This window comes from Gekko japonicus, unplaced genomic scaffold (assembly GCF_001447785.1).
Source record: "Gekko japonicus isolate JY-2015 unplaced genomic scaffold, Gekko_japonicus_V1.1 scaffold697, whole genome shotgun sequence".
Taxonomy (NCBI): Eukaryota; Metazoa; Chordata; class Lepidosauria; order Squamata; family Gekkonidae; genus Gekko; species Gekko japonicus.
In genome coordinates, this window is record NW_015160230.1 from 120092 (window position 1) to 147508 (window position 27417).

Consider the following 27417-nt stretch of genomic DNA (forward strand, 5'->3'; position numbering starts at 1 on the left):
AATGGCAGCCACACATCTCCTATAACATCTAGGTCTGGCTTCAGGCCTTTGGGCTTCCCAGCATCTCTCAGAGGGTGTGCATTAGGGTTGACAACAAATATTCTTCTCCATTAACATGGCTTAATGGGATGGTATTTATCTCTGTGACATGAAAAGCTTCCACTGCCCATTTCCACACATTAAGCTTCTGTTAAATATTTTTCTCCAGGTTCTTGGGAACCCTACTATGCAAGTTTGTGGAGCTATGTACTTAATGTTAACTTTCACCTGCTTTTTCAGGGTGGGAAGTGGCTGGCGACTACATTTACACAGCAGCAGGAGCCTCTGATGATGACTTCATGATTTTGACCTTGGTAATTCCTGGATTTAGGTGAGTCTGTTCCTGAGTTGGTGCTATCAAAGCTATTTCTTCAAAATGTGCTTGAGAGCTGCACTGTTTTCAAGTTCTGTTATGGAGTGATGGTAATTAATTTGAATTAAAACAAAAACAAAATGAGATCTTGGTAGACAAATAGAGCTGGGTCAGGCTTGTTGGTGTTTTTCATTTCCATTCTGAAGGTACATACTGAAGGTTAACATAAATTATTTGATCTCATAATCACAGTTTTTGCCCCGATACATTGAATTTTGATCAACAGCAGATTTTTGTGGACTATGGTAGGCTGCTAAAAGCCTGGGAAAGAGACTGACCCTTCCACCCAGAAAGCATTCCCAACTCACTTTCTTATTCTGTCCTCACTGCTGGTTGCACAGATGCTGGAATAGCAGTGGTGCAGTTGAGATAAGGGAGTCATAGGGACCAGAAATGGTGTGCTGCACGCTCAGAGAGGGAGAGGTACAGAACCTGGATGCAGTGGAACACTGTGCTCAGACAATGTCCTGTCCCCCCACCCCATGAAAGCATACTGCTTACATTAATTCCACAATCCCTAATTTGACTTTCCCAGCAATTTCTGAGCACCACAGCAGCAGAGAGGATGAATTAGGGATTATACTGGAACAGGCCCTTCAGACATTCACAGGTACTGGGAAGATGCTTGATCTTGTCACATATTGGCAGTAGGCATACTTTCAATACATGCATGTAGATGAAGTGCTGATTAGGGATGTCATGACCTTAATTGCAAACACATTTAATAGAAGAACATGCCATATTTGGCAGTTGCAGTCACCTGTGAGCAAAACTTTTGATCTGCTTGCCAATCTGCCATCTGGCTTGAACAGCACTAGAGTTCTGCTAGTAGAGTTTCATTTCCTTGTGGTGGTGGAGTTTCACTTCCTTGCCTCTTTTTTTTTTTTTTGGCATCTGAACAAATGGTTGAGTCAGGTAATGAAATTATGTGAGGCGGCAGCGACACCACCCACAAGGCTATGCAAAAATGTGCATGTGTGAAATAATGTTGATAATGCAAACTTAAGTAAGACTTCTTGAAAAGATAAGACTTCTTGAAAAGTATAATATTTATTTGACTGATTTACTCACTGTTTATTTATACGATTGGCTGCTGAGTGGTGTGCAGCAACAACAGGTCTGTAGGGGAGGGGGAAGTAAGAATTCCATTGGGCTGTATGAGAATGTGCATATGTGAAACACTACTGATTGCACTATACTGTACTGCATTGTTTGAATACATGAAAAGTAACCTAACAAACACATTTGAACTGTTTACAAACAGCCAAAGTGGTTGACCAAAAATTTATCTGGTGTTCAAGCATCCCTAGGGTTACAACCCCTGGCCTCTTAAAATCCATTGCAGTTGGGATGATCTTCTGAGAACTTTATGGGAATTTTCTGATTATGATGCTAATCTTATCAAGCTTGCCAGCTGATGTAGAGTATACTGATTGGCTCCTGTTCTCCCACACTGTCCTCCACTAAATTTTCACCCGCATCTTAAGCAATAACTTCAACCTGAGTATGGCTTATTCTCTTCTAGCCCCCCACAATCAGTGGCAAAGGACTCAGAAAACAAGGAGATAGCAAGAATCACATTTGTCTTTGAAACTATCTGCAGTGTGAATTGTAAGCTTTATTTCATGGTGGTAAGTTTGTCCAGCTACTTCTTCCTCTTTCCAAAGCAGATGGTTTTCCCCCCTGCTTTGTTTTCCTTGATATTCTGTGTTTCTACCCATGGGACAAAACAGGCTGTCAAAGGAATACAGCCCTTCCTCTTCTACAGGCTATGTCATTAAAAAAAAAGAAGGCACGTTTCCTAGCTGGTTTTTGCCTTTGGAACCCTTCACTCAAAACCTATCACTTTTTTCCTTGACAGATGCCATTTTGAGTTTTGTCTGTTGTGGCTTCCACTGTTCTAGGTGGTGGCCATATACAGTCATCTTATTTATATGCAACTTAAAAAAAACATATTTGCCTTTCACATCCTCTGAAGCACATTACAGGTATACGCATGGGGTGCTAACTAATTTTATGAAAAACAGCTTAGAGGGAGCATTGGCCATAACCCACATCAGTGCCACTTGAGCAGCAGTGGGTATGCATGGAACTCTCTCTTAGATGCTGTAGTCCTTTCCCCAAATCCAGCATCCTTTCCTCTGGCTATGCGCTTCCTTCCCAGCTCATGTCTTACCTCCCCTAATTTTCAGGTAGTGTTTTTGGAGACTTACAAAGATCAAGATGCCCTGACCACCTCCATCCCCAGTTCATTCTCAAGTTATGAAAGTATCATAGTTGTGCATCTGCTATGAAGACTTCTTTAAGCAGAAATCATTCCCTGCGTCTTTACCCACTTTGTCTGACAGGGTATGAATTCCAAAACTGATACAGCTGTGGAGACCTGGGCTGGCCCTAAGGGAAAGCAGTCCTACACATACATCATTGAGAAAAATGCTACGATGAGCTTCACATGGGCGTTCCAGAGGACAGCGTACCATGAAGCAGTAAGGAACTCTTACTTCCTAGGAAACCTTCTGTTCACAGCCTATTTTTTTGTTATCATTTTTATGGAGGGATTCCACATCAAGACTCTTGGCTGTTTCTGTGTCTTGCAGTCTTTGTCCTGAACTAAATAAAGGTATGCTTAGCTGAAATCACTCTCCATCTGCATACTTTTCACATTGCCGGCTCTTTACCCACTTTGTCTGACAGGGTATGAATTCCAAAACTGATACAGCTGTGGAGACCTGGGCTGGCCCTAAGGGAAAGCAGTCCTACACATACATCATTGAGAAAAATGCTACGATGAGCTTCACATGGGCATTCCAGAGGACAGCATACCATGAAGCAGTAAGGAACTCTTACTTCCTAGGAAACCTTCTGTTCACAGCCTGGTTTTTTGTTATCATTTTTATGGAGGGATTCCACATCAAGAATCTTGGCTGTTTCTGTGTCTTGCAAATGGGGAAGGTTACAGTGAAAAATGTATGGCCCTCCCTGCAGCACTTTCCTTTCCCTGGCACCCCCACCCCCACCCCCCGCTTATGAAGCACTTCTGCCTCTACAAGGCACTTACGAAAACAATTTCCATTTTCTTTCAGGGTAGAAAATACACAAACAATGTTGCCAGGCTGTACTCCATCAACGTGACCAATGCCATAGATGGTGTTGCTTCTTACTGCCGCCGGTGTGCTTTGGAATCTTCGGGCTCATCCTGTACCTCCTGCCCAGCTGGGCACTACATTGACAGAGACTCTGGTGGCTGCTATGCATGCCCACCAAATACTTATCTGAAAGTTCACCAGCCCTATGGCAGTCAGGCCTGCATCCCTTGTGGCCCTGGTACAAAAACCAACAAGGTGCTGTTGTCCTCCTTATGGTTGATTATTCTTCAGATGTAACAGATTATTGTTGTGATTTAAACCAGAGTTCACTGGCCGAAATCTGTAAATAAGTGAGTGCTGTACATTAGAATACATGCAAGTCTTGTTGTCCAAAGCCGTGTATTAATGGGCACATAAAACTGTCCTCATAAAGAGCTGCAGCAGATCTATTGGCTGGACAAGGCTACATCTCAAATGACAAACCGGAGACTTCTTAGCCAGCAGATCTACTCATGAGTAAGGAGCCCGGCTCATTGCTTCATATGGCAGATGAAACGGTTTCCTCATGAATGCTTCTGCTGCTTCTCTTTGTGGGTGCAAACTGCACAGCTATGAAGAGGAGCAACAGAACACCTTGGGAAAATATGGGCTGCTCTCAAGCATCCACCAAAAAAAGTCATGCTGGTGCAAGTACAGTCTTAATCTTGATGATAAGCTATTCCAAAACCCAGTCCACTCCAAGGAGGAGGAATTGTTTTGCAAAATTCAGATACTCTTGAGCTTTGAAATACTGGTTATGAATACATGAGACAATGGTAAAGGATGGTAACATTATTTTAAAGTCCCTTGCATATGTTCTAAAGCCAGATCTTTTTCACATACATTGTTTCATAGGCTGTCTCTGCCAATAGCCACATAAAGTATGCAGTAGACAGACTGGCCATAACACAGTTTTAGTTTTCCTCTTTATTAGTTGTACTTTCAAAGTAAGTAAGCCATTCCTATTCTGGGAGATATTGGAGAAAAGGGTGCACAGCACTAATCCATGATAGCTGCTTAATAAATATTTTGTATACCTAAAAATGAGATTTTAATTGAAAAATTAATTATAGTGCATTAATTTTAGTTTAACAGCTTCATATTTCTCAGACTGAAAACGTGGAAAGTATACATCAAAAGGGGCTCTTCCCTTATTAAAACAACCCAGAGTGTTGTTAAAAATATATATTTCTTCAGAAATATGAAAAAAGTTACTTACTGCCAAAATGGAAATGGCACAGGATGGTTCCTCTCCACACAGTCTGTTTGATGTAATTATCCACATGGTTCCATGGCTGCACTGTGCATTTGGCAAGCATGATTCCAGAGTGGTATGGTTCTGATCCTGGCTGCCATTAGAATCATCCACCAGTTTGGGGTCCTTTACTCTCAAAGTAAACAGAGTTTCAAAAACTGTTGGAGAAACTGATACTTTCTCAGGTCCTTGGAAAGGAAGCAAAACTGTGTAATATTCCTCTTCCCAGATCCATTCTCTCTGTTACAACGACTGTCACTTCTCAGTCAGCGTGGAAGGCAGGACTCTGGAATATGATTTCTCAGCCTTGGCCAATACCACATCCTTTTTAGGGGACCCAAGTTTTACCTCAAAAGGGCTGAAGTATTTTCATCACTTCAACATCAGCCTCTGTGGCAATCATGTAAGTATGTGTGGCATTCATATGAGGCGAAAGCCTCTCTGTATGTCTTGACAACCACCTTGAGACATCCAAGAAATGTCTCCTAATGGAAGCCGCTCCACACAGGGCCATGAAATGTTTTAATGCCTCATCAAATGGATTACTTCTATTGCCTGGAGAGCTGTTAAGTTCAGTGCTGTCCCACAGCTGCTGAGAATTTCTTTGTCACTCCCTTCCACTTCTGGCTGCCATAACATTTGTGTGTGTGTGTGTGTCCAACTGCACGATGAGACATGTATTGAAATATGTGCATGTGTGAATCATAAGCTGTAACATACGAAGGGGTTTCTTGAAGCTTCTGTTGAAAATGCCAGCATTTTAGAAAGCTTCACACCTAAAGAGCACAGGGTTGCCAGTCTTTGGATGGGGCCTGGAGATCTCATGGATCTACAAAGGATTTCCAGGAGAAAATGGCTGCTTTAGAAGCTGGATTCCATGGCATTATACCCTGCAGAGGTCCCTCCCATCCCTAAGCTCCCCCCCCCCTCGACTCCACCCTCAAATGGCCAGGAATTTCCCAACTTGCAGTTGGCATTGGCAACCCTACTGGGATGCAGGTGCCTCTGTCATTTTTTTTAGGAGATTGAAGCTGATGCTGTGATTCTTTTTTTTAAAAGTGGGATGAAAAGAAAGGCTCCTAACGAATCTGACTTTCTCTCCCTCTGTCTCCCTCTCTGTTCTTCTTCTTCTGAAGGGAAGAAAGATGGCTACCTGCACAGACAATGTCACAGACATCCGGATCCTGGGCAAGGAGGCAGAGTCTTCCAAATCAGCTACCTCCTATGTATGCCAATCCATCATTGTCCCCTCTGAAATGATGGGTTACAAAACAATAGTGTCTTCACAGCCTGTGAGCCTTGCAGACCGCTTAGTAGGTGAGAGAAGCAGGGACTGTTCATATAGTTTGAAAAGAGGCTTGAAGCTGCTTCCTAAAGAGGCTTTGGTGTGTGTGTGTGTGGGGGTGCTGATTCAACTAACTCCACTCCAGTCTTCAGTCCAGTCTTCAGCCTTCAGTCCAGCTTCCAAACCCTCTAGACACAAATTGCAGGAACTGCATGTGTACTTTGTCCAAAGGCATGACCTTTTAGACAACACATATACACACTAATTGGTATCTCTTCCCATTGGTACCCTCCATCCTTCATCCAGCTGGATTTTTCTGGTTTGGAAAAGCTAGGATGATGTTGGCTTTTTCTTCTTTCAACTGTTATTTATTTAGCAGTACATTAAGAAGAATAAGCAAGCAGTTATTGTCCTCAGCTCTGTTCCTGGATTTGCTTAAAACTTCTGGTTTTCACCCTTTAGCTTCATGTAGCCATGTACAGGGCCGGCCCACCCATAGAAAAAATTAGACATTTGCCTAGGGGTGCGGCGCCCTGGAAGAGCGCCCTGGCCTGCCGCCCCACCCTCGCCAAAAGCAAATTGTTGCAACTACGGGGCTGTCTTGGCGCCCCTGGGCTTGGCCTGCTCCAGTAGGGCAGGGATTGGCTGCTCTGACTCCCAGGACTCCCCACCCCCCTGCCCAGAAGCCACCCCAGCTAGATTTTGGTGCGGGGGGGGGGGCAGGGGAAGCCAACCAACACTGCAGCCAGCAAGCAGGGGGAGCCCTGGGCATGAGCGCTCCTGGAGAGGACACCATCACGATGGAGCCCTTCGCCGAGGACAAAGTGAGTGCTCAGGAGGAGCCGGGAAGGGGGCCCCAAGGTGGCTTCCTCGGGAGCCAGTCCCCAGCGGAGGGCAAGGCACCTGTCATGGGGCACGCAGCGCACGGGAGCTAGCTCCTCGTGAGGAAACGCACCTCAGAGCTGGGGCAGGGAGCCCGGGGGAGGTGAGGAGGGGCTTCTCTCTCTCTGTGTTGGGGCAGAAAGAGCGGAATGCAAACTTTGGATGAGCCCTCCTCCTAGCCTCAGCCCAGCCCATCAAACAAGACTTGTTCATTCGGCTCTTCTTTTCTTTCTCAGAGAGGACAAAAATCCATGCTTTAGGAGGGGCTCCCTTCAGGAATTCACCAGAGACAGCCCGTGTCTGTGTGTATGTGTGTGTGTGTGAGAGAGAGAGAGAGAGAGAGAGAAAGAGAGTGTGAGAGAGAGCGTCTCTGAACATCCTCTTATTTTATTTCTTCATTTAATCCCTGTCACAAATAATTTTTTTAATTGCTGCCCAACTCTGTGGTGGTGGTATCTGTAGTCAGACTGCCACCTCAAAACTCTGGGAAATGTTTGTTCTTCAGAAACAAGGAGGACTGTGCTGCTGAGATGGGGGGGGTCACTTCTGTTTCATGGGGAGGAGGGCTACAATTCTCAGATACAGCATGACTGGTATGGTAGTCTCCTCATGGCACTGCATCCATTTAAAACCACAGTCCTGTGAAGTGGGAGTAAACTCACATTAACACAGAGAAACAGGCATTGGATTTGGCTGCTTCTTAAGACACAGGGAAGGATTATAGTATAAAGTGTCGTGTCCCAAACAATACTCCCTCTAAGCTGTGGATTCCTGTGAACAAAAATTCTGCTTTGTGAGTTACTGGAATTAAAGTTGTGAGTGAGCGATTTGGCTACTGCATAAATTAGTTTGCTTTGGAGTCATCCTTCCTGAGCTAAGATACTAGCCACTAGCCAAGAAGGGTGGCTCCCCCCACCTTTCTGATTCCACACATTTTCCCTGGCACATGTGGTATTTGCATATTTGTGGCCGCCGGCAGGGGGGGGCACTTCACAATTGCAGGGGTGCGGGGGAGGCGGCACCAGAAGGTAGCCTCGCCTAGTGTGCAAAAAACCTGGAGCCGGCCCTGGCCATGTAACAACAGCCAAAGGTCTGGAGAAAAATGGCCTGTCCCTTTAATACAGGCTTAATGTGTAGAAATGGGCAGCTAAAACTATTCATGGCATGGAGGTAATAGCATCTTGTTAAGACTATTAAGGAGATGGGACTTTTTTCTCTCCAAGAATTTGGCAGCCTTAACCCCCAGGCCTCGGATATTTTAAAGTCAGGAGCTAGTAACCCTAAAACTGAAGGTAGATCATGCGTCATAACACAGCCTGCTACTGTCCCTGTGTGAAATCTTACTTGCTGCTCTGATTCTGGTTTGAATTTGTAAGGAAGTCAATTAATTTTATGAACTTTTTAATGATGTGTTTTTATAATGTTTTGTTTTAATTGTTAGTTGCCTTGGTTGGGCTGAAAGATGACACACACATTTTGTAAAATATACCATAGATTCTAGTTGAAATCTCTCCTCAGATTTCTTCCCCCCCCCCAGCACCTCTCCATAATCACCAGAAATTTTCTGAGCTGGAGTTGATAACCCTGCTGTGAAATGGAACCTTAAGCAGAGCCTCATTAGCTGGTCTTAAGACATGGAGGGGTTCATGTAGGACTGGAGGCAGGTTGCCAGCAGATGGATAGCATGTGCAGGTGGATGAGGGCAGGGGGGGGTGGTACTGGCAGGGCGTGTGGTGTAACGTCAGTTCTTGGGAAAACCTGGAAGTGGCATCATGTTGCTCTAGGAATTACCAGAAACTCTAGAGTTTCAGACAGTTCCTAGAATGATATGATATCACTTCCAGAAAAAACATCACTCCATGTGTGAAGCTGGCAGCTGGCAATTATTCCCCCCCCCCCATCCCGTTGCCCAAAGGAAGGTGGGAAGAGCAGGTTGCCGGTGGGAGTCCTTGCAACACTGTGTAGGAGTAGATGTTCAGTGAGATACCCCAGACCTAAACTGCTTCAGCATAAAGGCTAAAACCAGCCCCTTGAACTTGGCCCAGAGTCAAACAAGAAGCCAGTGCCATTGTTTCAGTATTGGGGAACTGTTTCATATTCATGTTCCAGGGTTGGGGAAGGTGGTATAAGTAGGCTGGGTAACAGGTCAGAACCTGTCTCTGTGCAGCTCCTCCTCACTGTCTTTTCTAACTTTCAGGAGTAACAACAGAGTCTACCCTGGACAATATAACTTCTCCTGCTGACCACTTCCCTCCTGGGAATGTGGGCTTATCAGATGTGATATTCTTTTTTAGGTAAGCTGCAAGGTTGCTAAAGGCAGGCTTTATCCATTTTACTGTGGAACACCCTGGTCTGTCAACAGGCATCACCAGCAATATGGGGAAGTTTTGAGTCCTTGCTTTCTAGAGCTTGTTCATGTGTGAGCTAGGCCACTGTGGTCACTAGAGAGCCAAGCAGGAACTGTCAGTTGGTCTGCAGCATTGGGAAATGAAAGTTCTCAGCTTCTTATACAGCAGGGGTAGGTCAGGCTTGCAAGATTAATCCACTAATCAGAACCAGACATCAAATGGTGGTCCATGAGGTAGAGCCAGACACAGGATCATGTGGGAAGGGGACCATTCCTTATTTTCTTCCAGGAGATCATCTTACACACTTATTCTCCCACACACAAACACAACTTTCTTTCCCCTAGGGTTGCCAATTCTGGTTAGAAAATTCCTGGAGATATGAGGATAGAGCCTGGGGAGGGTCTACTTTGGTGGTGGTGGTGGGGGACTTCACCAAGTTATAGTTCCACAGAGTCTAATCTCGAAGGCTGACATTTTCTCCAGGAGAGCTGATCTCTGTAGTGTGGAGATCAGTAATAATAATGTGAGATCTCCAGGCCTGACTTGGAGGTTGAACAACCAATACAAACAACCGTGATATTATTACTAAGATATTATTCTATGAAAAATTCAAGGAAAAGGTGCTGTCATCATCAGTGTCATTACTGGTGGCATCACAGCGACCCCCCCTTTTTTAAAAATGGCCCTGACATATAGATATAGAACTGTAGTGTTATGATGAATTCCCAGCTCAGGTCTGTAGCTACTTCCGTTGTGGAGATATAAGGGAAAAGGCATATATCTGTGAGAGAAAGAGATAGAGACTTACTTTTTATATAAAGAAAGTTGGGAATTCAGAGAACTAATCATTACTACAGTACAGCATTATATCGATATTTTAGGGCCTTTAAAAAAAATTGCAATCACTGTCTGGGGCGGGGGGAGTGGTTTAACAATGACAACAGTCCAGTCATTTTTAAAAGTATGCTGAATGTGTGTGGGAGTGGGCAGGACAAAGAAAACCAATAGAAACATTTCTCACTAGGAAAAAGCTGACTCAGCATTGGCTTACAGACAAACATTGGGATATAAGTGGTCTAAAAGGGCTAAGAGGGGGACTGGGGGGGGGAGTGAAAACTAAAGGCACAAAAATGTGTGCCAAAATCAGGATAAATCAAAGCAGTATGGGGCCAGAACCAAAAAAAAAAAACCATGCAGAAAAGTCCAGGGATGGAGGCAAGCAGAGGAGCAGGACTGCTTGGTGGAAATAACTTTGCACATGCATAGGAAAGAGAAAGTAGACACAGGGCATCACTTGCCAACAGAGAGACTACAAATGGCCCTGCCATCCCCCCCACAACAGATCAGTTTTGTAGAATCACCTGAGGAGGAAGGAAGTGGGGAAGAAAGTCAGAAAATGGGATTGATTGGTTAGATCACAAGTGATGTTCTGCCTACTTATAGGATGGACTCTGCAATTGCAGCTCTTTAGGACACACAGCAGTGCAAGCAAGTATGCCTTGTCAAACTGTGGCAGAGATTTTGTCATAGCATAACATGTTTACTTAACCTGCAGATCCAATGATGTGACCCAGACTTGTAATAATGGGAGAGCCACTGCCGTCAGAGTAAGATGTGATCCTCTTAAGTCCCCTGGAAGCCTGTCTGTGCCAAAGTGAGTTAAAGAGCTTGTGAAATATTTGTCTCAGTATGATGTGTGCCCTTTAAAAATTGAAATCTGCCCCAAACTAGAGCAGTCCAGAAGTTGAAACAGAGGCAAATAAACCTTTGAGAGAAGCAATTGAATGACAGAAGATGAGGCCTATTGAGACTCACTGTCACTGAAATCAGAGGTCTAATGTACAGGCTACAGGATATATAGTGTATTACTATCTAATTTAAACACACATAGATGCAGAACCTGTCTCTGTGCAGCTCCTCCTCACTGTCTTTTCTAACTTTCAGGAGTAACAACAGAGTCTACCCTGGACAATATAACTTCTCCTGCTGACCACTTCCCTCCTGGGAATGTGGGCTTATCAGATGTGATATTCTTTTTTAGGTAAGCTGCAAGGTTGCTAAAGGCAGGCTTTATCCATTTTACTGTGGAACACCCTGGTCTGTCAACAGGCATCACCAGCAATATGGGGAAGTTTTGAGTCCTTGCTTTCTAGAGCTTGTTCATGTGTGAGCTAGGCCACTGTTAGAGTGCCAAGCAGGAACTGTCAGTTGGTCTGCAGCATTGGGAAATGAAAGTTCTCAGCTTCTTATACAGCAGGGGTAGGTCAGGCTTGCAAGATTAATCCACTAATCAGAACCAGACATCAAATGGTGGTCCATGAGGTAGAGCCAGACACAGGATCATATGGGAAGGGGACCATTCCTTATTTTCTTCCAGGAGATCATCATACACACTTATTCTCCCACACACAAACACAACTTTCTTTCCCCTAGGGTTGCCAATTCTGGTTAGAAAATTCCTGGAGATATGAGGATAGAGCCTGGGGAGGGTCTACTTTGGTGGTGGTGGTGGGGGACTTCACCAAGTTATAGTTCCACAGAGTCTAATCTCGAAGGCTGACATTTTCTCCAGGAGAGCTGATCTCTGTAGTGTGGAGATCAGTAATAATAATGTGAGATCTCCAGGCCTGACTTGGAGGTTGAACAACCAATACAAACAACCGTGATATTATTACTAAGATATTATTCTATGAAAAATTCAAGGAAAAGGTGCTGTCATCATCAGTGTCATTACTGGTGGCATCACAGCGACCCCCCCTTTTTTAAAAATGGCCCTGACATATAGATATAGAACTGTAGTGTTATGATGAATTCCCAGCTCAGGTCTGTAGCTACTTCCGTTGTGGAGATATAAGGGAAAAGGCATATATCTGTGAGAGAAAGAGATAGAGACTTACTTTTTATATAAAGAAAGTTGGGAATTCAGAGAACTAATCATTACTACAGTACAGCATTATATCGATATTTTAGGGCCTTTAAAAAAAATTGCAATCACTGTCTGGGGCGGGGGGAGTGGTTTAACAATGACAACAGTCCAGTCATTTTTAAAAGTATGCTGAATGTGTGTGGGAGTGGGCAGGACAAAGAAAACCAATAGAAACATTTCTCACTAGGAAAAAGCTGACTCAACATTGGCTTCCAGACAAACATTGGGATATAAGTGGTCTAAAAGGGCTAAGAGGGGGACTGGGGGGGGGGGGGAAAACTAAAGGCACAAAAATGTGTGCCAAAATCAGGATAAATCAAAGCAGTATGGGGCCAGAACCAAAAAAAAAAAACCATGCAGAAAAGTCCAGGGATGGAGGCAAGCAGAGGAGCAGGACTGCTTGGTGGAAATAACTTTGCACATGCATAGGAAAGAGAAAGTAGACACAGGGCATCACTTGCCAACAGAGAGACTACAAATGGCCCTGCCATCCCCCCCACAACAGATCAGTTTTGTAGAATCACCTGAGGAGGAAGGAAGTGGGGAAGAAAGTCAGAAAATGGGATTGATTGGTTAGATCACAAGTGATGTTCTGCCTACTTATAGGATGGACTCTGCAATTGCAGCTCTTTAGGACACAAAGCAGTGCAAGCAAGTATGCCTTGTCAAACTGTGGCAGAGATTTTGTCATAGCATAACATGTTTACTTAACCTGCAGATCCAATGATGTGACCCAGACTTGTAATAATGGGAGAGCCACTGCCGTCAGAGTAAGATGTGATCCTCTTAAGTCCCCTGGAAGCCTGTCTGTGCCAAAGTGAGTTAAAGAGCTTGTGAAATATTTGTCTCAGTATGATGTGTGCCCTTTAAAAATTGAAATCTGCCCCAAACTAGAGCAGTCCAGAAGTTGAAACAAAGGCAAATAAACCTTTGAGAGAAGCAATTGAATGACAGAAGATGAGGCCTATTGAGACTCACTGTCACTGAAATCAGAGGTCTAATGTACAGGCTACAGGATATATAGTGTATTACTATCTAATTTAAACACACATAGATGTACCTAAAAATTTAGGGATGGGCAACTGTCTAAAGAAAAAAAACTGTCCCTTTAACAGAGGCTTCATGAGATTGGGGAGGGGGGGGTGGCTCAGTGGCAGAGCATCTGCTTGGCATGCAAAAGGTCCCAACTTCAATCCTCAGATATCCAGTTAAAAGGATCAAACTGTAGGTGATGCAAAAGGTCTCTACCTGAGACCCTGGAGAGCCACTTCCAGTCTGAGTAGATCATATTGACCTTAATGGGCCAATCCAGTTTCATGGGTGTTCATGTGAGATGTTATTTACCAGGTGATGTGATTTTCCCTGTTGCCTTGAAAAGCTTCAGCTGCCTATTTCCACACATTAAGCCTCTGTTAAAGGGACAGAAAGTTTTTCTCTAGGCCTGTTGGCAACTCAGTTCAAAAAGGAGTTAATTCCCCCCCCCACTCTTGTGAATCGAGTCTCTCTCTCTCTTCCTCCTCGCTTATTATTACAAATGACAGATTCCATCACCTTCCATTACTGATTTCAGTTTTGTTCTTCTTCCATGCCTCTGAGAGGATGTCAACCTTTTTTATTGTTTAAAGTATTGCTTGTACATTTATAGTGTAATCTTATGTTGTATTACTCCTGTCTAGAGTTCAAAAATGTTGAAACCATAGTTTTTTAAAAAAAAACCTTTTCCCCAGAAGGAAACAAAATTTGGATGGAAAGCTGAAACGTATGCAACACTTACTTTCCTATCAAACCTAAACCTGCTGCTTTGATTATATAAAATATGTCATGTGTAATAGCATAGAAATTGTGTTAATCGGTATATTTATGGAATTTAAAAGTATTAATGCCTTAGTTTTCTATAAGCAACATTGCAAATATACGCAGTACTAATACCAGAGATATCAACAAACTGCTGCACCACATGCTGTCCTAGCACATTTCACTTATTTCAAATATGTAGAGCTTTTCCAGTGTTTCCCACAATTTCCTGATTTTTCCATTTGAAAAATCGAATGATGCACATGTTGATTGAGGAAAAACCTGTCTTAAAAAGCATTTCATTCATTTCAAAAGAAGAAAATGTTGCCTAGGATGTTTTTTTTCAGAGCTTCCCAAAATCTCCATTGGAAAAATGGAAAAGAAGTTCTCAGATTTCATATTATACATGGTGAATTAGCGACTATCTTCTAGCAGTGTTTCACTAATTTCAAATAAAAAATGTTGCATAGCTTTTTCCAGTGTTTTCCCAAATTCCCCAATTTTTCCATCAGTAAAAATGGGGGGGAGTCCTTGGCGAGAGATCTTCCCCCCAAATTTTTCTGTTTATTTTTTTCTTGGCCTTTACATCTCTACTCTAGTCTAAGCCCACTGGAACTGATGGACTTAGACCTTTGTAACACTGTATAGGATTGCATGTTAGTCACTTAAAAGTTCACTTAGCATTTTCTTTTTATGGAAACCCCTAAAGATCTTTAAAGTTGAACAAGTGCTCTGAGTGGGGGGGATTTCTTAGTGACATCACAGTTGCTAGCCAGCCTGAGCTGTGTACAGTCAGCTGTTGCTGCATATGGGTAGAACTAGTTTGTCTTAAGCTGGATCATGGACAGAAGATAGTAAGTCTGACCAAAATGCTGCAAGGGCATTATCACAGCAATCCCAGTCATGGTTTTTAGTATATCTGTATGCACCTTTCACTAGTGTTTGTGATTTTGTTCAAAGGTCCCTTGTTCACCTGTAAAAGAATATGCTCCTGTTTTGGAATGTCATTCATACTATATCATGAGTCCTATCCTTCTCCTACTAAGAGTCACAGACTCACAGTTACATCTGTTAAATTTATAAACCTAGTATATCTACTATAAATATTTCTGAGACTCGCTACGACATATCAGTTTCTTCACATTCTGTACATCATATCCTTTCACAGCTTCATTACCCCTTTAAAAGACAAAGATGTACTGTGTGAGCAGGAAGAAAAGCAGATAAATGCTCTGAAGATGGAGCCTCTTGGAACCTTTGGATTTCAAGTTGCTTCTAGTTGGGTTATGTCTCAAGTAGCATAGTTCAGGAACTGTATGCAGTATTACTCCCTCAAATCTAGCCTGAATAAAAGCCTATACCTGACACAGAAAAGAGTAAGAGTCCAGTAGCACCTTAAAGACTAACAAAATATGTGGTAGGGTATGACCTTCTGTGAGTCACTGCTCACTTCTTCATCAGTAGCTAAGTTTTGAGACATGTCGATAGTAGGCCCAATGGTCTCAATTCATCTAAGATGACTCCTTATAATTTCCTTACAGCAAGTGTCCTGAAGGAACCTGTGATGGGTGCACTTTCTACTTCTTATGGGAGACAGTTGAAGGCTGTCCTCTCTGTTCTACAGATGATTACCATGCCATCATCAGTGCCTGTGTAGGAGGAATTCAGGTAGGGACTCAAAGTCATTTTTGTGAATTGCTTTTTTCTCTCCAAGACCCATGAGTTACATATACATTTTAATGCACAATTGCATTACTGTTATAATGAACCATTGACTGCTACTTCAGCCCTGTTTGTCAACACATGAATGTGCATCTAGAAAGAGAGAGACCAAACTGGAAAGCACAAGAGACCAAACTGGAAAGCACAATTATTTCTACAAGACTTACTACCACAAGGCAGTCTTATGATCTGACCCTAAGCATGTTTACTCCGTATGAAGTTGCACTGCTTTTAGTATGACTTTCATCCAGATAAGTATGTTGAGGATTAAAAGTCTGTTTCAATACTACTATACTTTAATACTGTTACAGCAACAATGCACTGCCAGTTTTGTTTTACCGTTATGACATTTTTGCATTCATCCAGTTTGCCCTGCTTTCCTGGTCTACAGCTGTTCCAGATGCTACTTTTAAAAGGATCCCTCTACTTTTCCTCCTACAGAGAACCACGTATGTGTGGCGAGAGCCAAAGCTGTGTGCAGGTGGCATTTCCCTCCCAGAGCAAAAAGTCAGCATCTGCAAGACCATGGACTTCTGGCTCAAAGTGGGCATCTCAGCGGGGACCTGTGCTGCTGTCCTTCTGACTGTCCTGACTTGCTATTTCTGGAAGAAAAACCAGAAGTGAGTCACAATTCCTCCTCCTCCTCCTCCTGCATGTTACTTGTACTTATTCATAGCTGTATCATATTATCCCTATCCTAACCAAGGAAAGGGATATATCATATTTCCCTTTCTAAACTGAGTGATTACCTTGAGTATCCCAGCACATGGAAGCTTTATTTAAGTGTCCAAACCAATGAATATTAGAGATTCTCCGCATACATGACTTATTCCTACTTTTCTTACCAGTCATTAGGCTAGCATCAGAATCACATTGAGCATGGGGATTCCACTCCATTTGCATTTTTCCAGTTGCCATATCTTTCTATTTTCTTACAGACATGCCCTAAAAAACCAGGATTTTTGAGCAAGGGTGCTGTCATCACCAGCATCCTCACAGCACCACCACTCCCCGTTTTTTCTTTTGGTTGCACATGCACTGTATTGATATAATGCTAGCAGCAGGGCTAGGCACGCACAGAATCACCATATTGTCCCTGTGGAAATGCCCTTCACTCAAAGATTTACCCCAATAGTTGGACATTTAGGGCTACAAACTAGTTTTAATTTTTTCCCCTATCAATAAATGGCAAGTAAATGGAGAGGAGTCAATTGCTTACCCATCTAGTCAATTGCTTTGAAGCAGCCAGTACTTAATGTTTAGTCATATAAATATCTGTGATAAGCTAAGAACAATGAAGTGGGCTGCACTGAGACAGTCTCCACCAGAATCAAAAACAAACACCCCCAAACTCATTAAAAAGTCAAATTACAAAAGAAGCCACTTCAAGTAACTGTGTTTGGGCCAGGGCACCGCTGTGAGGAATGGTAGATGTGTGAGTTTGTCACTCTGGATCCCTCCCGTCCTGTTCTAGCCCAACTCCAATGAAAATTATATAAAAACAACGAAGAATGGGCAAAATTGAACACAAAATTGAAACCCAAACCCACCTCAGCAGCCAGAAATACTGTAAAAGATCACCTCAAGAGCTCTGTTCATCGACCCAGGGCCCTTCAGACCAAAAACAAAATGGCAGCCACGCCAGAAACAGTGGAGCTCCCAACGAGCTTTCCAGCTGTGGCAGACATTCTACACCACCTTAAAGCTATGGAGGTAAGCCTCTCTGACAAAATGTCTAACCTCTCAAACTCAATTTGAATAGATAAGGATTGCTGTTACAACTACTGCTCAGAAGGCAGACCTAAGACTGGTGAATCAGGCAGATATTAAAGCACTGCAAGAAGCCTCTGACTCCCAAAGAGACTCTCTAATCACCTTAGAAACTGAGGTAAAATCCATGAACCTTAAATTTAGAGGAATCAGGAAGGAAGCTGAAGAAAATCAGGACTTAGTTGCATTCATGGCTTCCCTCATAGCGTCTGGCCTAGCCTTGGAAGAGGGTGTTTTTTTTCCTACTCTTACCCAAGCATACCGCATGGACCCTCCAGCTCAAAATCTCTGTCCACTCCCAAGAGACATTTTAATAACAGTCCCAGATGCAAGAGTCCGTCACAGAATTTTAGATACAGCAAAAAAGCCTGGAACATTAAAATATGAAGGTGAACCCATACAAGTATTCCCAGATATCGGACTTCTGGTTTGTGGACTGGTGATGGCGGTCGCTCTCCCCGGACCTTGGGGGAGCGGTTAGCACATCAGCGGCATAGAGGGGTGCTACCTCAAGTGGCATCCCCATGGAGCCTTTGTGATAGGCTCCAGGCCCTCTGAAAATGCAAGGAAGCAAATGGTTGTGGCAGAAGAATTGTTTTTCAGGGCAGAGAAAGAAAAAGTGCCAATTGCTGCAAGCATGGTGTGCCTTCTTATAGTGATTCAGAGATACTTTAACACAAGAAATAAAAATTCCTCATTACCAGAGCAGGGAAAAGAGAACACAGGGAACACAGGTAAGGGTTGTCCCAAGTCATGGTCTGCTGGTCAATGCCTGGGAAGGAACCAACAGAAGCAGAGGAAACATTACACATGTGAACAAACATGACTCAAATTCAGTTGCTAGAACAAGATCAGGTAAGAGTGGTCCCAAAAGAACCAGGAAAAAAACCAGAACACGAGAAAGACAGGATACTCTGATGCAGTATAGAACAAGAGGTGATACAGTTAACACCTTGCAGGAAAAAAAACCATGTCAGAAAAATACCTCTCTTCTTTTGTTGTAAGCTCTACAACACTTCTTACACTCCTAAGAGTGTCTCAGGCCACTTGCTACCTGTTAACAGAAGACAGAGTTGTGATAGTGCTACCATGTATTCCAGCTGTTTCTGTCTCAGAAGCAGGAATAGGAGAAAAGGGAGGAGAGGCTCCAGGAAAGCAGGGACCAGATAATGCTGACTGAGAAGCCTCTGGGAGAAAATGTTTCTCCCACACTTCCTGTTGTGAACATAAGCTTGTCAAAATGTGAATAAACAGTATTTATTAAGGATAAAAAGGGAGAGATTGAAAATAACTTCTGCTTCCTCAAGGGGTACAAGTAGAACATCACATCTCTAGATTTTCTAATTATTGGCAGGGGGCAGTATCCATATGATGGATCCAGCCTCTGTCCATCCTTCTAGCTATCTGTTATCTTCACAGGCTAGAGTATAAATATTCCAAGCTGGTGATGAATTCGAGTGCCAAGGATAGTGAGCTGCCTGCTGCTGACAGTTGTGCCATTATGGAGGGAGAAGATGTAGAAGATGACCTGATATTCACAAGCAAGAATTCTCTCTTTGGCAAAATAAAGGCTTTCACTACTAAGGTAAGCTGCCTGCAAGAGCCACCTTTTATAAGTGTCAGTAGGAAGTAGGGTCCAGATCACTGGCCCCAACAGTGATCTAACCTGACAGATGTCTAAGATAATCTTGTTTAACTCTCAAAGCAGTATCTTGAGTAAACATATTCTTAAACCACCTAACAGGCAACTTCCCTCCAAGGCTGACATGCATCTTTCAATAGTAATCAAAATCTTTTGATCTTTGATTCAGGGCTGCTTGTAAGAAATTATCTCAGCTGACACATGCTGTGGTGTGTGTGAGCCTTAACATTATAGCTGAGGGAGAAAGTGAATAAGAGCTTCATTCTTCACTCAGCCCCCCCACACACACACACACCAATGTCTTGACAGACTAAGTAGCCAAAGTGAGAAGAACCCTCCCCCCTAAGAAATACATCAGCTATAGTTAACCATCCTTGGTATAGAAGAGCACCCAGAAGGACAGTTGCTACAGGCTGGTCTTGAATTTTACATGCATTCCTACTGTGACATCCTTACTCTGGGCTACACCTGTCAGTGTTCTCCATTCTCAGTGTCCACTTGCATGTGCTGTTGTATTTCTATTTGCTCTGACTGTTGTTCTAGTTAATAGTATGCTGCTTGTTTTTTCCCCTTCTTTTCTAATGTGACTGTTTGTCTTCCTGTAGGCTTCTCTTAGCCACAGTCAGGCTTGGCAGGAATCTATGTGTAGGGATGTCCTCAATAAACTAAAAGGAGGAGTCTTCCAGGTAGATAGAGATTAACTGTAGATGGCATTGTCTTTTGTCCCTGTGTCTGATAACAAACCAGCTGAGTGACAGAACTGAGTCACATGTTACAGTGCCCACAGGGCAGACATGTGGGAAGTGAATTTAGACTGGGACCATGGGAAAGGGGCTTAAGCTTCCTGCCTGCACCATTTTCTTGAAGTGGGAGGGAGAAGGCAAGGAAACTGAATGTGTGTGGGAGACATGCTAATGGATATTAATTACATCTGCAAGTTCAAAGTCATAATCTGACACAGAAGGTTCCTTGAGCTTGGCTTGTCTCTAGAACAAGGGGCTGTTTTATTGTGCAGTTTTAGAATAATATATTACCTGCTTGCCTTTTGGTCAGTTTCATCACCAAAAATCAGAGCCCACTGGTTTTCTGAAAGAGTCTCTCTTGGGAGAACCAAAGTAGAACCTATGGATTCAAATTTCAGGCACAGAATGAATTATAAGAACTTACTGTGTGTGCGTGAGTTTTCCCCTTTTCCTTGCCATCAAAGATAAACTTGTTGCTTCCATTGTTGATCCATATGTCACATTCTAAGTTATCCGAGAATGTTCATGTATACAGACTTGCTTTGTTTGAATCAGGGCTGCATCTGTGTGGTCAGGGGTTATTTCGTAGAAAAAGAGGTGCAGGAGCTCATTAGTATAACTCATTAGCATAACATTTGCATATACCACACCCCCTGACATCACTGGAAGTGTGTCAGAAGGCAACAGCCACTGCTCAGGCTCCACTGGACTGTTTTGGATTGCTAGCTATGGGGGGGGGGGTGGAAGAGCAGATCTGCCCTAGCAGAGGAGGGAAAGCTTGTACCTAAATAAACCTTGGCCTTAAAGGTGCCACTGGACTGTTTTGGATTGCTAGTTGGGGAGGGGGGATGCGCAGATCTGTGTAAGAAGGAAGGTAGGAGGGAAAAAAGAGAAGGAAAGAAGGAGGGAAAGAAAGAGGGAGAGAAGGAAATAAGAAGGGAAATGGAAAGAAGGAGAGAAGAAAGGAAAGAAAGAAAGAAATAGGGGAAGAAAGAGGGAAAGAAAGAGGCTTCTTGCTCCTTGTGGCCTGGGGCTGCTGGGAGCAGGGGGTGGGGCTTGTTGCATATGCCCGCCCCCTGGGCTCTTTACTGCTGGAGCTCCACTCCTGTGCACTCCTGCAGGAAATGACCCCTGTGCGTGGTGATGATTGTCTGTGTTTCTTCTGTTGCCACTGCAAGTGCAGTGGCATTTACATTAGCAACAGAGGCCCACCCATAGTTTCTCTGAACTTCCTTTTTCCCACTCCCTCCCCAGCCACCCTTCCTCCCCCTCCCCATGAACTACTGGAGGGTTTGGGGGGCTTTTTTCATACCACTGTATCATTAACCTGTATCAATATGTCAATTGATTTTTAAAAAAATATATAAACAAACTCAAAGCCTTCCAGTGGCATGGGGGGGAGGGAGACAAATGATGGCTGGAGGGGACTGAGGCAAGGAAAATGGCACTGATGTGGATAATACCTTAAAAAATGTGCATCATCCCATCCACACAGCATGTATATATGCTTTGACTATGACCTTTCCTAAAATAGTGTGTCAAAAAGGTTTTGGAATGATCTCAGAAAAGAGGAAAGAAATAATGGAAATTGGGTGATTGCGGACCGCATTGTGTCTGTGTTCCAGATGAACTTGTTCCAGGTTAGACACAAAATCAGAGCAAAACCTCCATGCTCTGGGCCCTTACTCTAGGGATTATAAATACACTACTTTGGTTATGTGTATTTTCAGGCTATCCTTTCCCTGAGTTTCCAAACAAATACTGATAGTTACTCATCTCCTTCATCCTTGCAATCACTCAGTAATCCCCATTTTGCAGATGAGGTCCTGAAGCTGAGAGAATCAGCTGCTCAATGCCACCAGTGAGATGGGTCCTACCCACCAGTTCTCATCTTCACTGCAGATGCAATCCTCATGGAGCACAGAGTGAAGGATGGCTTCTGAAGGACTTCATGACAATCCTTGCCTTGCCCCATTAGTGGCCTCTTTTGAATGCACTGAGATCCAGCAAGGACATTCAAAAGTAGCTGTAGGCCCTGCACTTTAACAACATTTCACCCTGTTTTTAGCTGTTTCTCAGCTGCTGCCCCCTGCCCCTCCCACTGCAGATAACTGACAAAAGTGTTCTGTCGGTATGATACGATGCAGCAGATGGTTGGCTGCTGTTGAACGGCCTCACTGGATTGCAGCATGCTCAGAAGAGGGGGCCTGGAGGCAGCTGTTGGAGGGAGGGGTGCTGGTGGTTTTTGCAGAGCTATCTGAGAGCTACTCTGCACAGTGGCTTGCATCCTGTACCTTTGTTCTGGGCACTGTGGGGGAAGTTCTCCACTGTGGAGCTCACTTTCTCTCGGGCTAGACACTTTGGGTTCATTGAAAAACATTGAAATTGTGCAAATGGGAATGCGTAGCACAAGAAGAAGCAAGCTTCACAGCCTCCACATTGCCCGTGTGCAGAGCAAAAGTATAGGACCCAAGCTTCTGCCTTGTTACTAAATAGATGGATGCAGCATAATCTGATTAGATTCCAATTACGGTCCATTTTAAGCATGACATTGGTGAGGTAAAGTGCTTCCCTTCTGACTTTCCAGGGGCTTCAGAAGCTGTGCAAAGTAGTTACATGTACTTACCTTGCACGCCAGAGATCTACAGCCCCTGTGGCCATTGTGCTGGCCTGCTGACTAAGCAGGCATAGCAACCTTGCATAGGTTGCTGCCGCACAGTATAAATGAGACTCTGAGCCCATGCGAAGTCACACAGGGCTATTTCGCACTAGAGCTGCCTCGCGGCGCAGCCGCCGTTTGCCCCGACACAAATATGTCAATTTCACACCCGAAGCTGCGGGGCTGCATTTTGACTCGCGGCTTCGCCCGATTTCCTCCACAGTTTCGTGATCCTGGTTTTTGAGGATCACGAAACTGCGGAGGAAATTGGGCGAAGCCGCGGGTCAAATGCAGCCCCGCAGCCTCGGGTGTGAAATTGACAAATAGTGTCGGGGCAAACGGCGACTGCGCCGCGAGGCAGCTCTAGTGCGAAATCGCCCACAGAGAAGCTCTTTGCCTTGACAGCACCATATGTAAATCGGACCTAAAGTCAGAGAGAAGACCACGAATCCTTCTTCCATTGACACTGCCCTTTATGTTCCTTTCAGAGAACATCTGATGGTTTTGACTCTGTTCCGCTGAAGACCTCATCTGGAACCACAGACATGGACCTTTAGGAGCAGAGTGGATTGCCCACTCCCACACTTTTCCCGCAGGATGCTTTGGGTGTTCTCCTTGGTTAAGACCTGCACTTTGATGAACTTGCCATGTGGCCTTACTGGATACACTTTTAACTTCAACTTCTTATTGTACTTTTTTAAGCCTCGAATTTTAACATTCCGTCCAAAAAAAACCCCAAACCATGCCAAATACAAGTGTGCTTTTAAAATTATATGTAGATACATATTTGTATGTCTCTTGCATTCTCCTCTTCTGGCACAATGGGCTGAAATGAACTCAAGATCTGAATTTCTACACCCTTCCACAACACTTATCTCATCCAAAGTAAAGCCAGTGGCAATAGTTGCATTTTCTTCACGCTCTCACATCAACTAATGCTCCATAGGACATGAAATCAGCCCTCGGGGCAGGCTCCTAAATCTCCCCCCTCTGCTTCTTGGTACAGAGGCCTGACTTTCAAAAGCCCTTTCCCTTCTGCTAAAGGGTCTCGCTGCTGAGGCCTGTCTGCCTCAGAATGACTCTTCAGCTGGGATGCAAGACAGTGGGGTACAAATTGCAGGATTCTTCTGATCCTACACCTCACTCACCTGTAGGAGGATCATAGCAGAGAAAAAAAGCAGGTTAAAGTAGCTGTGGAAAGGCTTTTCCTTTAAAGCTGAAAGCCCTTTCCTGGCTCTCCTTGAGCAAACTAGGAGGTTCTTTATATCCTGTCACAACCCATCAGTTTTGGAGACAATGACAGAATATGCTTTAAACACTGCAAAATTTTGCATCCCAGACAGAGGAGTTACACCTCCCACACCTTTCTATGTAGTAATGGTGACACAGGGAAAAATTCAGTGTGACTCTTGTGGCTCATTCTTGGCCCTTCAGAATATTTTCACAGTGAAATAACTTACCCGTGAGCTTTCTTCAGCATCTAAAAACTCCGATCTTAGGAGAGTGGTTTAAAAAATGTTACTGCTGTTCACAATTGTCATCCTGGAAAACGTGTGCTATCCTTGATAATATTATATCTTCCTTACTGGAAAGCTTTCCTTTGAAATGAGAGAAATTTAATTTTTACATGGTATCAAGGATCAGGAAGAACTTCCATCATAACTGTTCTGTATGACACCCAACTCCTTTCCAGAAGAATAAAAGCCTACTTCCTTTAAGCCACATAAATTATAAATTATATAAATTTTAAATTATAAGTATTAGGGGCACTTAATGTGATTGTCAGATGTGACCTCCTGCACAGCAAACAGAGGCAGAGAATTATCTCTTTTGCATCAGTTACAAGATATGTGGCACAGCTCTTAGAAAAATACACTTAAAAATTATTTGCATTGGAGAAAATAGAAAACCTTACTAGTAAAGAAGGCATCAGTTAGTAAATAGAACAGTACAAGTGGGTTAATACTACCTTAAACAAATGGCACACAAATTTTTGAAAAGTCATTCCTAAGATGAATCCTAAATACAACTTTGATGGAACCAAAAAAAGAAGCAAAGGGGAAAAATCTGTATAGGACAAACAAAAACAATACACACTGAATAAATCTTCCTTACTTTCATTGGCAAAATGTATCATATGTTGAACATTTATTCAATTCTCCCAGCCTGATTTGTATCAAGAAACACATTCCCATTTTTTTGATCCTGGGTTTTTATTTCCAAATCCTGATAACTTTTTCTTTTCCCCAAATTCTTCCTTATGTAATTTCGTAAAGGTTGATGGGTACCCTGAATCCTTAAGTGGCAAACAATGAGTAAAGTGTTTCAGGACTTCCCCCCAAACACATTCAATACTAGGCTGCAGTCACACACACTAAATAATCCACTTTCAATCCACTTTCAATGCACTTTCCAACTGGATTTTGCCAGTTCACACAGTAACATCCAGTTGGAAAGTGCACTGAAAGTGGATTGAAAGTGGATTATTTAGTGTGTGTGTGACCACAGCCTAAATGAATTAGTTTTAATTCATACTAAATTAAAGGCCACAGAGTCAAATGTGAAAGATCTAAAGATAGCTTGTCCAGCACAGACACAGGACATCTGTGTGATAAATTGAGTGACCCAGCTTCATGCTGAGTGTAACCAAAAGAATCCAGTGAGCTGCCACAGGGGTGAATGCAACACAATACCATTTTACTTTGTGAGTACACCTATTCAATTGTGATGTTGTAATGACCTCTGATTTAGGACATTCTATTTTGTCTGGGTTGGTCACAAATTGTGCTCCTGGATTCAGTCAGTGTCTGCTGACAATTGCCTGGCCAATGTTGAAATTTCATTTCTTTGTTTGTTTGGCCAGTTAGAGTAACCTTATTATAAAACAATTAATTGGAAAAATGTACAGTAAGCCTACAATCTTTTCCCCCTTCATGCAAGTTTAACTTGCACTATTCTGATTCTCCAGCTACGCTGGATTTCCACACACCTTGATTTGCTGCCTGTACTGTATAAGTGGAGATCTAGGAACCACATTAATTGCATGTGTTACATCCTATTGAGGTCAAAAAGAAATCACTGATAGGATGCAACATGCACAGCAATAGTGCAGTTCCCCCATAATCCTTTAAACTGAAAGGGGGGAAGTCCCTTTAAAAGCAATTTGGAGAGCACACACCCTTCAAGGCCTGTTTCTTCTCCGAGCTGGTTTCAGGTTGAAGAGAAGTAAGCTGTATGATAACTCATGCTTGCACACTGTTTTGCTGCAAACTTATGAGGGCAGCATGTATGCAGTGACCTTGGTTCCTGCCATTTTGGGAGTTTCAGAAGGAGGCAGTGTTGTTTTGATCTCCCACCTGATATTTTCCTGCTTATTAAAGGGCTCACTGCCATCAGTTCCTCAATTTTGCCACATAGTACATCTGTATATGGCTGGCTTACCATGATTGCATTCATGCTGGTGAATCTTCTCAAACTGAGTGGCTGAGCTATGGCAATGGAATGCCCTTGAACAGTCTGGCTGTTTAGGGTACAAAGTATCATATTATTTCAGGTCCAGTTTCAATGAGAGAAGTTATAATTAAAACCTTCCACAGGCTCTGTGGAGAAGAGTGGCTGCAGGGGCAGGCTTATGGTTGGGAAGCAGTCTCGGGAGGCAGGGAAGTTATTCGTCAAGGAGTAGGAGCTCCAGAAGTAAGATGATTGAAGGAAGAGGACACAACAGGCAAAGGACTGTGAAACAGGCACTAGCAGGTCTGGAGGAAAATGTTCTGTCCCTTTAATGTGTAGACATGAGGTTTTCATGGCATCACCTGGTAACTAATATCCTATTAAGCCACTGTTAAAGGGATAGGATGATTTTTTTCTCCAGGTAGTTGGCAATACTGCTGTGAAATGGGCACTCAGATAAAGGGGAGCCAAAGAAGGCATGAAGAAAATCGTATAGGAGGTAGGTAAATGAAATGGTTGTGGCGCCCCCCCCAACCCCCATTTTCATATACTGACTTGAACTACACAGCCAATTCTTCAGTTGCAGGCTGCCCCAGCAGTGCAGGCCAAATCAGCACTGAAGTGGAAAGGCCATAAAGAACTATTCAAGGAAACCTCCTCCACAGCTGAAGAAACTGCCAGTTCCTCTCAAGCATTCTTTTTTTTAGCAAAAAGCCCACAACAATTCTCACCATCTCTCTTCTTAAGAGGTTGAGGAGACAGGTGGGCAGTTGGGGCTTGGTAAACCTGCTGGACAGATTTCAACATGCCAACAAATGTGTGATGTCTCTCTGGGAAGGATGCTTCACAGATGTGGTTAGGGCTGTCAGGTTTGGGGTCAGAGAATCAGTTTTGGGGCTCTTTTACAGAGCAGCATTGAAATTTCAAGGCCTGTACCACACATAATGGCTTCTAAGACTTTTATGTATTCTTGCTTGTGTTAACTACTGCAGACATAAAGTGGACTTGAGAGCCAATCTGGCATTAACTAACGACATTTTATGTTTAACACATAGTTAATTTCCATGTTTTTTGTGTGTGGAAAAACTCAGTCTTTTCAAAGCAGGCAAGGATTCTGGGGCCCAGTGTTCCCTCTAAGCTGAGTTAGTGTGAGCTAGCTCACAGTTTTTTAGCCTCTGGCTCACACATTTTTGCCTTAGCTCAGGAAGGATAACACCAGAGCAAACTAATTTATACAGTAGCCAAATTGCTCACTCACAACTTTAATGCCAGTAGCTCACAAAGTAGAATTTTTGCTCACAAGACTCCACAACTTAGAGGGAGCAAGAGTCCATGATCACTGACTAAAAGTCCCATATCACTGCCACTGCCACCGGGGCTCCCTTGCCCCATGTGAGGTGAGAA

The 27417-nt window shown here is 43.4% G+C and overlaps 1 protein-coding gene across 2 annotated transcripts in view; it reads left to right on the forward strand.

Moving 5' to 3' along the window:
* KIAA1324 (KIAA1324 ortholog) overlaps positions 1-23120 on the forward strand; it is a 58573-nt gene extending 35453 nt beyond the window's left edge. For both annotated transcript variants that reach the window (XM_015412179.1, XM_015412188.1), the window contains 12 exons: positions 280-370; positions 1938-2043; positions 2761-2898; positions 3496-3753; positions 5022-5195; positions 5929-6109; positions 9157-9253; positions 10863-10961; positions 15569-15695; positions 16191-16369; positions 18939-19104; positions 23052-23120. In XM_015412179.1, the coding sequence (XP_015267665.1) occupies positions 280-370; positions 1938-2043; positions 2761-2898; positions 3496-3753; positions 5022-5195; positions 5929-6109; positions 9157-9253; positions 10863-10961; positions 15569-15695; positions 16191-16369; positions 18939-19104; positions 23052-23120 (1685 nt within the window). The remainder of the gene's footprint in view (positions 1-279; positions 371-1937; positions 2044-2760; positions 2899-3495; positions 3754-5021; positions 5196-5928; positions 6110-9156; positions 9254-10862; positions 10962-15568; positions 15696-16190; positions 16370-18938; positions 19105-23051) is intronic.
* Positions 23121-27417: the final 4297 nt, after the last annotated feature.